The following is a 16005-nucleotide window of genomic DNA, read 5'->3' as shown; positions in this document are numbered from 1 at the left end:
AAATAGGCTTTTTGGAAGCATAGAAACATAGAAAATAGGTGGAGTAGGCCGTTCGGCCCTTCAAGCCTGCACCACCATTCAATGAGTTCCTGGCTGAACATGCAGCTTCAGTACCCCATTCCTGCTTTCTCACCATACCCCTTGATTCCCCTAGTAGTAAGGACTACATCTAACTCCTCTTTGAATATATTTAGTGAATTGGCCTCAACAACTTTCTGTGGTAGAGAATTCCACAGGTTCACCACTCTCTGGGTGAAGAAGTTTCTCCTCATCTCGGTCCTAAATGACTTACCCCTTATCCTTAGACTGTGACCCCTAGTTCTGGACTTCCCCAACATTGAGAACATTCTTCCTGCATCTAACCTGCCTAAACCCGTCAGAATTTTAAACTCTTCTATGAGATCCCCTCTCATTCTTCTGAACTCCAGTGAATACAAGCCCAGTTGATCTAGTCATTCTTGATATGTCAGTCCTGCCATCCCGGGAATCAGTCTGGTGATCATTGCTAGTTTAATAAAGTACATAACTAAGAGAATCAAACTCGGATTACATAAAGCTTTGATTTATCCACCTTGGACTATTTAGTTTTGATCCCTATCTCTACTGATGGATATTGAGGCTCCGGAGAGAGTGCAGAAGGGGGCAACATGTGTGAAACCTAGAATTAAGCCTTCTAATTATGAGAACAGACATACGGTTAGTGATATATATTTTGAAGAAAAGTAGGCTCAGAGGGGGATACGACTGATGTTGATTTGTTGACAGGTATGTTACCTGAAATGGATAGTTAACAATTAGGACTAGGGGACATGCCTATAAAATATGTAGGCAAATATTCAAGTTAGATACCAAGAAATATTTATTTTCTCAGGAGGATTGTTCTCTGGAACAGTTAACAGAGGAGGAGGCAAGGCTAGCTACCTATAGCCATTGAAGAATTGTCTTAGGTTCCTGAGGGAGAAGGATATTGGGATGCATCAGGGTCAGTGGGTTAGTTAAGTTTGCTTAGAGGCAAGTCATGGCAACTATGTAATCCTGGACTTTGATTACCTCATGGAGTTTGGAAAATTCCTCACCAGTTTTTCTTAAAGTTGTCACAGACTTTTTCCCCCTCTCTTTTATTGCCTCCCCAGGAATTGGCATTTCTAGCAGTTGGGGAGGGCAGTGAGTCTTAGACATAGAAACATAGAAAATAGGAGCAGTAGTAGGCCATTCGGCCCTTCGAGCCTGCACCGCCATTCAATATGATCATGGCTGATCCTCTTATCTCAACACCATATTTCTGTTTTTTCCCCATACCCCTTGGTGTCTTTTGTTTCTAGACAGCTATATATCTCCCTCTTAAATATATTCAGTGACTTGGCCTTCACAGCCTTCTGTGGTAGAGAATTCCACAGGTTCACCACCCTCTGAATGAAAAAATTTCTCCTCATCTCGGTCCTAAATTTCCTACCCCGTATCCTGAGACCGTGACCCCTTGCTATAGACTTCCCCTTCTTTTTGCATGTTCAATCAGTCTTGGGACACACAATTCAGTATGATGTGATGTGAAAACAAGGGCTATCCAAAGAGTTAGCTGCCTAAGACAATGATTATAGAACTCCTCAATGGCTCAGTAATGAGCTGAGCCATATAGATGAGGAAAGTCCCGAGTTCAGTTCCTGGGGTCTGTACTGAGTTAGCTCTCTGGGAGACCACTGGAAGTATCATAATTGGCTTCAGCAAGAATGATTAGCGAGGGAAGAAAAAGGTTAATCAGGGGTTTTACTCCTGATCAGTATTTCATAACCCCTGTTACAACTGCATATGTGGACATCGAGCGAGGGCAGATTTGACCCTAGTTGCGATGACCTCCACAATATAACAGCCTGCAACATTAGGAGGGCATCCATGAAACTACATGCTGGGGGGGGGGGGGGGGGGGGGGAAATGGGTGGAAAAGGAAGAGTTTTTTTTTCCAATCAGATTAATATTCTTTCAATTCACAACCAAACTAACCTCATTGAATCATAGAATGATGCAGCATAGAAGGAAGCCATTCGACCCATTGTGCCTGCTCCTTGGTAGAGCGATCCAATTAATCCTGCTTCCCTGCTCTTTCCCCACAGCCCTAAATGCTAATTTCAAAATAAAGCCAGTGTAATTTCATAATCATTTACTTACAATGTAGACAGTTTGATTGTGTAAATTCTGCTCATGGACCACTTGCTTAAACAGTAGAACAAACTCATTGAGAGTAATACACCGCATATATGAAGAGTGTTCCTTCTCGCGGGACACCCAATGACCCTGCAGTTGGTTAATTATTTGTTCAAAAAGCATCCTTGAGGAAAAGCATTCCACGCAGTTCACAATCACATGGGGAAACTGAAAAGAGACAAATACAGTATATTAACCACAATACCAGCAGAATGTACAAAACTGCAAGTACTCCTAATACATTATTGCAATACAACAGAAAATACTATACTTCAACTACTAATAAGTTATGAATAGTGCTTTCAACACTTGGGGCTGCATTTCCTTTTTCTTGCCTTTACAGTATCAGGTGCAACCAACCTGCAGTCCTAATCCAGTTTCCTGGGTCAGGGGTCATTGAGGCCAAGACCTTCGGCCGCTAAGTGAACTGGGCAAAAGAAGAGGGCGAGGAGGTCTCTACTCGGCCCCCTCCCTCCATTTACAACAGTCGGGCCTATTACCACTGCTATTTTGAGTCTACTGCCACCTTTCACCAGGCAGTCCCAGAGAGTGACTGCAAGAGAGGTGGGTGAGAGGGAAATGGGCCCCATCCTCATACCGGCATTTGCAATGGGGTGGCCAGTGAAGGGTGCCAGTGGCAGTTTCGGTAGTGGCGGGCAGTAGGACAATAAAGGTTGCGGTAGGGAGACAGCAGTAGTCCTTGCTATTCAATTTACCCACTGTACACCCATATAGGGGCATAAATTCCAGGCCATGGAATCTAATGTGTTTAGTGGCCTAACCCTCTTGTAGTAATAGCCCTTGGCTTCCAGAAATAAAAGATCTGTAGCTAGACCACCAATTGGTCACTAATATTTCATTTCTCTTAAAAATAAACTTTTAGGAGATATATTTGTTGAAACTAGAAAGTAATTTCTGTATAATACTGTAAGGCAAAAAATGTATTCACTTGAAAACAAACTTTTTTCTTTAGCAAGATCTACTTTGGCACTGACCTTACTTCACTGCTAATTTTGCAGGAGCTGGCAGACTTCTATTAAAGTCCTTTAAAAGGACATCAATGCATCTGATAGATGGCTTTGCTCATTTTCTTCATACAGGTGATTTTGCAAAGAAATGCCAAGCATACAGCAAAATGGCTGAGATAAGAAAGTCAGAATGCAAGGGTTATGCTAGCTAATCTTCATTAAAGCTCCAATCTAGCCCCTGAAAAATACTTATTTTAAAATTACACAATTTCTTAATTTTCTCTGGTAAGATTATATTGTGATCCCCTCTCTTAAATTGGAAGTCCTGCACTAACAAAATGACCAATGATTATAGTATCTGCTCTAGGAAAGCAGTAGCTACACTTTTATTAGCTACTAAATTTTAAAAACTATTACTGTTTGAATTTTGTAGTCAAATCAAAAACTCTTCATGGCAACTCCCATTATACAAGAAAATGTATTAATCCCTAGCCTTAGAATGCATAGGGGGTGAAATTCAGTATCTCCCCATTTGGGGGTGGTAACATTCGGGAAGCGCGAGACATAGTGCCAGACGCGGAATTCCGCCCCTCGAGAAATTTGGGTAGGAAGTGGAACACTAAATCAAGTGCTCCACTTCCTTCCTAGGGCGCTAACGGGGCAGACGCTTCAGCAGCGCTGCATACTGGGCTGTGCAGCGCTGCCTCGTCCCAGGGGCTCTTCCCGTACTTAAAGGGAAGAGCCCACGCTGCATACTCTGCAAGGAGAGAAGGCACCTACCTAGACCACCAGGGAGTGGGGCTGCCGCGCAATCAGCCCGGCACTCAAGCAGAGTTCCTGGGCTGAGTGATCGCGGCCAGGTCTCCACAAAGAAATCGGATCAGCAGCGGGAAAGCGCGTATGTTTTTTTTTAAATTTTACTCAGCCACCTCACCTTTAACTTCCACCCCGGTATTGGCTGGCCACCGGATCCACACTCCTACAGCTGTCGGAGCTTTCGCCCGGCGTTGCTGCATGGGACAAATGTCAACTTCAGGGCTGGGGCACTATCATAGGCAGTCCCACGGAATCAAGGAAGACTTGCTTCCACTCTTAAAATGAGTCCTTAGGTGGCTGAATAGTCCAATACGAGAACCACAGTCCCTGTCACAGGTGGGACAGATAGTCATTGAGGGTAAGGGAGGATGGGACTGGTTTGCCGCATGCTCTTTCCGCTGCCTGCGCTTGATTTCTGCATGCTCTCGGCGACGAGACTCAAGGTGCTCAGCGCCCTCCCGGATGCACTTCCTCCACTTAGGACAGTCTTTGGCCAGGGACTCCCAGGTGTCGGTGGGGATGTTGCACTTTATCAGGGAGGTTTTGAGGGTGGCACTGGGGCACTAACTGGGCGATGCGCACGGCAATGACGTCATGATCTCCGGGCGCAGGAGTTCGGGGCGCAATACTGTAGAGCCAGCTCTAAACTCCCGCCCAATATGGTGGGAGTTGTTGCCAGCGTCTCGCCCGGGCGGTAAGGCATTTGCATGAGGTACGCTAACGGGAGGCGCAAATACACCGAATTTCTAGCCCTTAAGCTTCAATGCAATGTTTACAGTAGGTATCTTACATCACCTTTTTATGTTGAAGGTCCTACAGTTGTGTTACGATTGTGCTTGTTTTTCAAATGTCACACTTTAACTTTTCTGTATCAGATGAATTGCAACTAATTACTTGTATTGCAACTTCAAAGATAATTACAATATATTACAACCTTTAAAACAGCCAGAAATACTGATCAATCTGATACCAACATTAGAACTCCATACTAAAATGCAACAAAAATAAATAAGTTGTAAAGAAATATCAAGCAAACGGACACCATTGAAGATAATCCAGTCTCATTCACATCTTCAGTTTAATAGCTTTTCTGAAAAATGCACTTTCAACTAACAATACCCTTAATGTCACTTTTCACCTCAACATCCCAAGCATGCCCAAGACTTGATTATGACTACAGTACTATGGTTAGACAGGCTTTTCTGTCACCTCTGTTGCTCCACTTGACAGGGTATAAGAAAAAGCTCACAATCTGATGAGTGATCCCTTCCAGCTTCTAACCTCTGTCTAGCCATTGCAACCTTCTGTATCTCTTTTTTCCTCCCAAGCTCAAATTACATTACTGTGTTCAAATGGGAGACTCATCACACTGCCTGCTACTTTAATTTATTATTTTTCAGGTCGAGAACTCGAGGAAACACCTTTGGACATTTTTCTATGTCAACGGCACTATATAAATGCAAGTTGTTGTTGCAGATTCACGTCGTTGATGTGGCAAGTCATTATTTAAAACTGGTCTGTTCCCACGTCACTACACTCAATAATAATCCTATTTGAGAAATGGAATTTTTTTTCATCTTACCTTCCATGTCTTCAATAATGTTTGTGTCACATAGGTTTTCCCTGTGGCAGTATGCCCGTAGACAAAAATGGAAGGATAACTATAATGATGAGGCTGGAAGGACAAATAAAATATTTTCAAAATTATTGTAATAGATAACATCTGAAAACATCGAAAAATGTTAGAGAAACTGTTTTAACTCTTCTGATTTTTCACGTGTTAACATAGTGAAGTTTTTTTTTAAATAGACAGGTTTTCTTGCAAATTTACACTGCGGACAAAGAAAGTAAAGAGACTATCTACCAGAAAAGGAATTGGTTTGTACCCCCTACTTTGTAAATCAGCTAGGATTGTAGTTCAACTGATTTGAAATGCAGTCGGCATCGCTTTCAGGCCAAACCCAGCATGAAATACTCCAAAGTACAATGAAACACAAACCAATATAGATTGAGGGATGGAGGGGCGGGGGCGAGATTTTTCATTGTGTATAAATTTAAAGAAATAGAAAGAGAAAAATAAAATAGTTTAAAAATAGAAAAACGTGCATTTATATAGTGCCCTTCACGACCTCAGGTCATCCCAAAGCGCTTTACAGCCAATGAAGTACTTTTCTGACATGCAATAACTGTTGTAGTGTCGGCTGATCATGCAACCTCAGTACCCCGCCCCTGCCTTCTCTCCATACTCTCTGATTCCTTTAGCTGTAAGGGCCAGGACAAGATCATCTGTTTTTAGGCGAGGGATAAATGTTGGCCAGGACAAAGAAAAAGAATCAAAAAAATTAAATGGAATGCAAAAATTAAAACACAAAAAAGGGCAACACATATAACCCTCAAGGCACAGTGGGTGAATTGGTGTGTTCAGCAGCAATCCAACTGCCAGGAGTTGACTCTAGTTGCATCATTTATATTCATGTCAATCTTCAGACCGCAGGGCCTCATTAGAGGCCACATTTTCAATGTGGGTCCCCACTCTTCCAAAACAGGCAGTGGTACTCAGGGAACTCGGGAAAGAATAAAACGTTTTGGACAGATACAAACGGGATAAAAATTAAAGTTAAACTAATAAAAATAGGGAAAAGATAAAGAGGGGGAGAGAAAACAGAGCAAATAGAAGATATCTTAAAAACTTTTTCTTCTGTTAAACTGATATACTAATAATTTAAACCGTTAAACACAATAGACTGCTACATAAAATTATCCTTTACCTCAATTTAATGCCAATTCATGTAAAATAAAAATTACCTCTCCCAGTATTGATAGCAGAGTAAAAATCTGAGAGTCCCGACAAATTAGTTTCTCTTTCAGTAAAAGGATTCTGTCTTCGGGATATTCGCCATAATCGAGTTCAGACATCTTTAAACACCGCATGTAACAAAGTCCTCCTGCAGGTCATGAAATAAGAGCCAATTAAATTAACAAGTGTGGAACTTGATTACCTTTAACAAAATATGTATTAACTTAAGCAATTAATAATTCCTTGAAAACAAAGTGTTATTTCATTTGCCTACACACCCTATATTCAAAATAATATCTAAGACTTAATATCAGGTGAAGAAAATGGACCCACCACTTTTGCAACAACTAGAAAATGTAACCTCCATTATCTAACATAATGGAAGGCATCTCTTTATGGATAATAGAAAATGGGGGGGAATAACTGACTCCAAATTTTGGTCTGACACATATGGTACAGCAATACATCTGGACAGGAATGGAGACAAGTACAAGTATATACAAGAAGATCTATATTGTGGAATTAATCATGCTGCCTAGTTTTATATGGCATCATTTAATTTCTAGAAAGTTTTTGGCCTGCAGTCCAGTTGCTCTCACATTCATATATTACAATAACTACATGTACTTGTATTTATATAGCACCTTCAATATAGAAAAATATCCTAAGGCGCTCGCTCGCAGAAGCGTAATCTGTCAAAAAAATGACACCAAATCGAAGAGATTAGGAGGTAGGTTTTAAGGAGTGCCTTAAAAGGAGAGGTAGAGTTTTAAGGAAGGATTTCCAGAGATTAGGGCCGAGACAGCTGAAGGCACAACCAACCAATAGTTGGGCAGAGGGAGGGGAGAATGCACAAGAGTCCAGAGTAAGAAGAACAGAGGGTCAGGCAAGGGGATGAAGGGATTTAAACAAGAGGATAAGAATTTTAAATTGGACGTGCTGGAGACAGGGAAGTAATGTAAGGCAGGGGTGATGGGTGACTGGGACCTGGCATTGATTAGGATATGGGCAGCAGAACTTTGAATGAGCTGATGTTTATGGAGGGTGCAGGATGGGAGTCTGGCAAGGATAACATTGGAATAGTTGAGTCTGGAGATGACCAAGGCATGACAGCAGATGATCTGAGGCAGGGCCAGAGACAAGTGAGTTACAGAGGTGAAAGTAGGCTATCTGTGTTGTAGAGGATATCAGGTTAGAAGCTTGATCCAGGATCAAATAGGACCCAGAGGTCTTCCCAATGTTTAACTGGAGGAAACTGCAACAAGACTAGATGTCAGACAACAGTGGCAGTGGATGGGTCAAGAGGTGGTGGAGGGGAAGCGCTGGGTGTCATCAACATACATGTAGTACTTGACATCATTACTTCACTTGATGTCACTGAGGGGCAGAATGTAAATTGGGAAAAGAGCCAAAGATGGATTGCTGGGAGACTCTAGGGGTAATGATGTTAATGGAACATTGAAGCTAGAAGCCTAAACAGGCTATGTATTTACACTGATGATAGAACAGAGCAACTATACATTACACTGTTCTTTGATTGAACAGGACATGTTTATATTGCAAATTCATTAGCACCAGAAGTGTTTCTACAATATGGTTAACCAAGAGCAGAATTCAGAGCATTAGTAGGCAATACTGGAACAGATGCATACTCAAGAAAATATTATGGGAAGTAATTAGCCAAGCTTCAAGAATGTTGATCCAAGTATGCAAACATTTTGTAAAATTTTGTTCAACTATTTTTGGAATCAGTTAATTTGCAAAAATTTCCTTTGAGATTTAAGTAGGGTTGATGCTACATCATCTAAAGAAACGGGCTTCTTGGACCAAATCACTTTTGCTTGTTCCACATTGGAATATATTATTGTATCGATACTTGGAGGAAAAAAGTCTATCCATTTAAAAACATTCCCAGTATGAAACTGAAATGGTGAAGTTTTGTAAGAAACCACCTTACTGAATGAATCTCGAAGCTGCCAAATAATGTTTTGTTGAATGTATAGATGCTTAAAAGATTGAACAGGCAACATATAGAAAAATGGGAGAACATGTGATGGTGCACATGCCATCAATCTCAAACTACCTGCCTAGCAGCTACTCTAACTTGACTTTACGTGCCGTCTCTTTCCTTTGCACAAAGTCTTGCTCCTTTTAGTTTAAAATTTAATTTTTAATGCAAAGCAACTCGCCCTTAAAAAAATGAGCACGGCCGCTTGTCTTCCTATGGGTTTCCAATCATTCTCACTCTCTTTCCTATATTACAACAGTGACTACACTCCAAAAAAGTATTTCATTGGCTGTAAAGCGCTTTGAGACGTCCGGTGGTCGTGAAAGGCGCTATATAAATGCAAGTCTTTCTTCAATCATGGATAAATCTCACTCCTGCAGCCCCCTGCTCCTGAACCGTCGGCCTCTCACTCAGTATGGGGGCAACAGCAGACACATCCGACTGAAGCGCGCCAGATAGCGGGCTCTCTCACTGGCTTTCACCGTCACCTATCCACCACTGCCGCTCCGGTGATACCTTTTATCTCTCTCCCCGAGCTAAGCTGAGCTGATCCAGCCCGATGCCGGTACCGCCGCCCCGCTTTGACCACTCACGCGCCAATTCCTCCCTCGATGAACTTTAACCCCCGCACCGTGGGGTTACACTGCGCACGCGTGTGAGCGCGGTGCACACTGGGACTGGTAGTTTTACGCTGTAAAACTCGCTCTGAGGGACAGTGAAGGCAATCTTTGGAGATGGCAAATTAAACCATTTAAATCCAGCGCCGTTGGACTTTTCTCACGATGTGCACTAAGACTATGTTTGACTATTTTTAATTGATAAACTATTATTTCATTTTATAAAAATAAAAACAGAAAATGCTGGGAATGCTCATCTGGTCAGGCAGGAGCTGTGGAGAGAGAAATAGGCTCTCCACAGATTCTCTCCTCACAGAGTCTCTCCCCACAGATTCTCCCCCCCATAAAGTTTCTCCACAGATTCTCCCCCTACAAAGTCTCTCGATGTCATGTTTGCCTCCGCACCTCCAGCATGAGCTGAAATTGTTGTGAACAAAAGAGCTGTTACCAGGCATTTTTCTCTGATTGTCTCTTTGATTACTCTTGAGCACTCTGTTTGTGGGTGTCAATGGTCCCATCCCAGGACATATTGTCCCTTGTGATGGTGTAAATGTCCGTTCAACCTGCCATTGTCTCTGTTGCGGGCCCACCCTAGAGTCTGTTACTGCCTGGTTGGTGTCGAATTGTCCTTGCCTGCCTGCGGGGTTCTGAGTCGCGTTTACCATGTTAACTCCCTGCTCCATCGCCACGTTGGGAGCAGAGTTGCGCGCGTATATGATTTTGGTTTCCTCCTCCCCCGCCATGAAGGTTTGAGCCATCAGCACCGCTGCTTCCAAGGTCAAGTCCTTGGTCTCAATTAGCTTCCTAAAAATCCCAGCATGACCAATGCCCTTAATGAAGATATATCAATGCCAGGTCCCAGTCACCCATCACCCCTGCCTTACATTACTTCCCTGTCTCCAGCACGTCCAATTCAACTGCAGGCATCTGTGAACTTACAGAGGCTGGCCAAGCGCCGAAGGTCCGCAACGAAGTCCGGTATGCTCTGCCCTTCCCGACGTCGGTGCGTATAGAATCGGTGTCGGGCCATGTGTATACTACTCGCTGGTTTGAGGTGCTCACCTATCAGTTTGCTGAGCTCCTTGAAGGTCTTGTCCGCCAGCTTCTCGGGTGCGAGCAGGTCTTTCATCAGCGTGTACGTCTTAGGTCCACAGCTGGTCAGTAGATGCGCCCTTCGCTTGTCAGCCGCTGCCACTCCCAGCCAGTCCTTCGTGACAAAGCTCTGCTGGAGCCTCTCAACGAAATCGTCCCAGTCCTCACCAACACAGTACCATTCCTCCGTGCTACTGGTGGCCATTCTCTTGAGTCGTTGATTCCGGTTTCTCGTCGCCAAATGTTGTGTCCTTACACACTACAGCAAATCAACACGAGGCACATACTGGAGACAAGGTCACTCTGTGACCTGTACCTTTATTCACAGGACCAAGAAGTGATGACCCTGCGTGGGACCTCCCTTTATATACCTGGATGACCAGGTGAGGAATGTCTCCCACATGTTCACCCCCTGTGGTCAAGGTGTGTATTTCCCATGTGTATACAGTGTACAGTGTTGTTACATAAAGATTACAGTTATGTGAGGTTACAAACATGACACTCCCCACAGAGTCTCTCCCCACAGGTTCTTTCTCCACAAAGTCTCTCCCCACAGAGTCTCTCCCCACAGAGTCTCTCCCCACAGATGCTGCCTGACCTGCTGAGTATTTCCTACATTTTCTGATTCCATTTCAGATGTCCAGCCAACCACAGTATTTTGTTTTTTCTTTAATTTGATGCTTCCGTTTGTTTGAGTCACAACTCGAGTAAGTTCCAGAAAATAGTTTTGCTCACTTGGAGTGAAACCCGCTCATATTGGCTTAGCCAGGTACAACTTTTGATTCAACATGGGCAAATCAGCACTAACACCCTGCGTCCAACCTTGCATTATCCCGACTTTGCATCAGCACTGGGTGTGTTTGCTGTGTAATAATATAGGAACAAAGCTGTCAGCATACAAACAAAATATGAAATAAATCATTTACTTTCATTACTGTACTTCATTCGGGGCGCACAGTCAGATATCAGCATTCCCCACAGTGCTGAATCAAACATTGCACAAAAGTGCACACTTTGCCCAGTTTTCAGTTGCAAATTAATCACTGGTCAACAGCAATATAAAAAAAAAAGACTTAGATTTCTATAGCATCTTTCATGACCTCAGGACGTCCCAAAGCACTTTACAGCCAATTAGGTACTTTTGAAGTGTAGTCACTATTGCAATGTTGGAAATCACATTCCACATTGCAAGGTCCCACAAACAGCAATGAAATATGTGACCAGATAATCTGGGGCTTTTTGATGTTGATTGAGGCATAAATATTAAGAAAAATACTGATTTTTCTGTACCAATCTCATACACCATCCTTTTTCTTTCTTCCCTTTAACTTGGGGCAAGAAAGTGTCTTTCGATAACCCTTTTTCATTTGTTCGTCTCCTTTGTACTCTATCTTTGCATTGGTTTTTATTTTCACTTTCACCAACTTAAACTCTGCTTTGGAAGTTGCAATAATTGTTGTAGTGCCTGATTTTTGCCACTAAATGGCACTGTAACAAACGTCTATATTACTGCAGCATAGTAGGTTACAGTTCTTAGTGCTCCGTAGAACCACATAGTGGTTCGATTCAGTTACAATACCACACCAAAATAATCTATCCCTTTAGGCTTCTAGGGGGGATTTCTGCTGTTTTGGACCAAAAAAGAAACAACAGATCTAGCGCCTTAATCAATGGATTTCTTTAGCATTCTGTGTTTCATAAAAATAGTATGTACATACTCAAATCTGCCACCAAGCTCATGGTCTACAGGGCTGTAGTGATACCCGCCCTCCTGTATGGCTCAGAGACGTGGACCATATAGAAACATAGAAACGTAGAAAATAGGTGCAGGACTAGGCTATTCGGCCCTTCGACCCTGCACCACCATTCAATATGATCATGGCTGATCATGCACTTCAATACCCCATTCCTGCTTTCTCTCCATACCCCTTGATCCCTTTAGCAGTAAGGGCCACATCTAATTCCCTTTTGAACATATCTAACGAACTGGCCTCAACAACTTTCTGTGGTGGAGAATTCCACATGCTCACAACTCTCTGAGTGAAGAAATTTCTCCTCATCTCGGTCCTAAATGGCTTACCCCTTATCCTTAGACTGTGACCCCTGGTTCTGGACTTCCCCAATATCGGAAACATTCTTCCTGCATCTAACCTGTCCAATCTCATCAGAATCTTATATGTTTCTATGCGATCCCCTCTCATTCTTCTAAATTCCATTGAATATAAGCCTAGTCGAACCAGTCTTTCTTCATATGTCAGTCCTGTCATCCCGGAAGTTAGTCTGGTGAACCTTCGCTGCACTCCCTCAATAGCAAGAATGTCCTTCCTCAGATTAGGAGACCAAAATTGTACACAATATTCAAGGTGTGGCCTCACCAAGGCACTGTACAACTTACCTGCTGTAAGACCTCCCTGCTCCTATACGCAAATCCTCTAGCTATGAAAGCCAACATGCCATTTGCCTTCTTCACGGCCTGCTGTACCTGTATGCCAACTTTCAATGACTGATGTACCATGACACCCAGGTCTCATTGCATCTCCCCTTTTATTAATCGGTCACCATTCAGATAATAATCTGCCTTCCTGTTTTTGCCATCAAAGTGGATAACCTCACATTTATCTACATTATACCGCATCTGCCATGTATTTGCCCACTCACCTAACCTGTCCAAGTCATCCTGCAGCCTCTTAGCATCCTCCTCACAGCTCACACTGCCACCCAGCTTAGTGTCATCTGCAAACTTGGAGATATTACATTCAATTCTTTCGTCTAAATCATTAATGTATATTGTAAATAGCTGGGGTCCCAGCACTGAACCTTGCGGTACCCCACTAGTCACTGCCCGCCATTCTGAAAAGGACCCATTTATCCCGACTCTTTGCTTCCTGTCTGCCAACCAGTTCTCTATCCACGCCAGTACATTACCCCCAATACCATGTGCTTTAATTTTGCACACTAATGTCATGTGTGCGACCTTGTCAAAAGCCTTTTGAAAGTCTAAATACACCACATCCACTGGCTCCCCCTTGTCCACTCTACTAGTTATATCCTCAAAAAATTCTAGAAGATTGGTCAAGCATGATTTCCCTTTCATAAATCCATGCTGACTTGAACCGATCCTGTCACTATACAGTAGGCACCACAAATCGCTGGAGAAATACTACCAACAATATCTCCGCAAGATCCTGCAAATCCCCTGGGAGGACAGACGCACCAACGTTAGTGTCCTCGATCAGGCCAACATCCCCAGCATCGAAGCATTGACCACACTCGACCAGCTCTGTTGAGCGGGCCACATTGTTCGCATGCCTGTCACAAAATTCCCAAAGCCAGCGCTCTATTCGGAACTCCTACACGGTAAGCAAGCCCCAGGTGAACAGAGGAAAACATTTCAAGGACACCCTCAAAGCCTCCTTGATAAAGTGCAACATCCTCACCGACACCTGGGAGTCCCTGGCCAAAGATCACCCTAAGTGGAGGAAGTGCATCCGGGAGAGCGCTGAGCACCTCAAGTCCCGTCGTCGAGAGCATGCAGAAAACAAGCGCAGGCAGTGGAAGGAGCGTGCGGCAAACCAGTCCCAGCCACTTCCCCTGTCAACTAATTTTTAATGTAAGAAGAATGGGGCACCTGCTTTCTCCTAACAATAAAAACATTCCATTCAACGTTTTAAAAGTTCCCTGGAGTCTTTCCCTGCATGTGCCCTTCTAAAATGTGCTTTGCTCCAGGCTGGAATTGCACTGCAGTTGGTGTGAACTCAAAGTCCTGTGAAATGCCCTAATGAAAGTATAACTCACATCTCTTGACTTTGGTGCATTATGTTGTGAGATCAGAACCACACCAAGATTGCTCAAGAAACAAAGCCTTTTTTTGTTTATGTACATTGCCACTGGATAGCAACTATATTATATAATATATTGTAAGTTGCTTGGTATAATGCTCTTTTTGTTATAAAACAGAATATCCTATGAATGATCAAGATCAAAGCCACAATAACTCTGCTAGTGTGTAAATAAGGATAGGTGAGTTGGTCTGCAGTGGGTATTAAAGGATACAAGAGAAGAAAGTGGGATAATTGAGTAATTAGATACAAGAATTATAGATAAGGAGGCTGTACTAAAAATGTAGAACTCAAAGTGGAAATGGCACTGGTTCCTAATTGCATGCATCCTAGAATGCTGAAGAGAGTCAGAGAGGAGATAGCAGAAGTTCTGACCAAAATCTTTCAAACATCCTTAGTTCTTCCAGAGGACTAGAGGGTTGACAATGTAACAACACCTATGTTCAAAAAGGTAGAAATGGTTAAATCAGGTAACTATAGACCAGTCAGCCTAATATTGATAATGGATAAACATCTAGTGGCCATAATACAAGATATAATTAATACTCATCTAATACAAAAACAAAATACTGCAGATGCTGGATATCTGAAATATAAACAGAATATGCTAGAAATACTCAGCCGGTCAGTTAACATCTGTGGAGAGAGAAATATGATACGGGATAAATAAGGACAGCCAGACTGGATTTATAAAAGGCAAGTCATAAGTGACAATTTTTAATAGAGTTCTTTGGGGAAATAATGGAGGGTATTGATAAAGGAATTTAAAATAAAATCATTCACCAGATATGGGCATCGCTGGCAAGGCCAGCATTTAGTTGCCCTGTGAAGGTGGTAGTTGGCTTTCTTCTTGGACCACTGCACTCTGTGTGGCGAAGGTGCACACACAGTGCTATTAGATAGGGAATTCCAGGAGTTTCACCCAATGATGAAGCAGGAATGGTGATATATGTCAAAATCAGGATGGTGTTTTACTTGGAGAGGAACTTGGAGGTGATAGTGTTATCATACACCTGCTGCCCTTGACCTTCTAGATGGTGGAAATGGATGGTAGATTAGGGCTCTTCGATGCACCACTTACAGGGCTTAGATGCTTCCTTCATTGACCAAAAGGTTATTGTCACACTGTAAGGAGTATAGAGTTGTAGCAGTCAAAGAGTAGACAGATAAGTGGTCACTAATAGGTAGGTTGAAGGTAGTGAACTAATCTGACATATGGTCCAGGTTATAGGGCTTATCAGTATTAGGATGGTCTGAGGAATCGGTGAAGTTCCTCTACCTTACGGGATGGATTGTAATTGCCTATTGACAGATTGTATGTAATACTTGCTTATGTATGTAAAGCACATTTATAACACTTAAAGCCTGATGGTTAATGAACCAGTCTTAACCTTAGTGACACATGACAAAGACAGTAGAGGTCAGCAGTTAAGATACATAACATTTTGACTAGAGTTCTCTCGGGGAAGAGATAAGAAAGCTGGGTGTTTGGGAACAGAGTTACTTCACATGTCATTGGGTCTAAGGCAAAGTTCACATCACTGAACAACACAATTAACATATGATGGGAGATAGACAGTTGGGAAACACCACTCAGAGCCAGTCTGATAAGAGACGACCAATCAATGTAACTTCGCTGATCAGCAGTAAACCAACCGGTGCTTTTGTG

General features: G+C 42.7%; 1 protein-coding gene across 4 annotated transcripts in view; it reads right to left on the bottom strand.

Moving 5' to 3' along the window:
• orc5 (origin recognition complex, subunit 5) overlaps positions 1–9409 on the bottom strand; it is a 126088-nt gene extending 116679 nt beyond the window's left edge. For 2 of the 4 annotated variants that reach the window (XM_070896614.1, XM_070896615.1), the window contains exons 1-4: positions 9305–9409; positions 6789–6928; positions 5566–5658; positions 2164–2367 (exon numbers count right to left, since the gene is read on the bottom strand). In XM_070896614.1, coding sequence (XP_070752715.1) covers positions 2164–2367; positions 5566–5658; positions 6789–6914 — 423 coding nt within the window. In that variant the 5' untranslated portion in view covers positions 6915–6928; positions 9305–9409. Of the gene's footprint in view, positions 1–2163; positions 2368–3194; positions 3274–4778; positions 4846–5565; positions 5659–6788; positions 6929–9304 lie in introns of those variants that run through there. The other 2 variants (XM_070896618.1, XM_070896616.1) reach the window with 2 other exon arrangements.
• Positions 9410–16005: the final 6596 nt, after the last annotated feature.

Source organism: Pristiophorus japonicus, chromosome 13 (assembly GCF_044704955.1).
Source record: "Pristiophorus japonicus isolate sPriJap1 chromosome 13, sPriJap1.hap1, whole genome shotgun sequence".
Lineage (NCBI taxonomy): Eukaryota > Metazoa > Chordata > Chondrichthyes > Pristiophoridae > Pristiophorus > Pristiophorus japonicus.
Note: the sequence above shows the minus strand (reverse complement) of the source record. Positions and strands in the feature narration are given on the sequence as shown.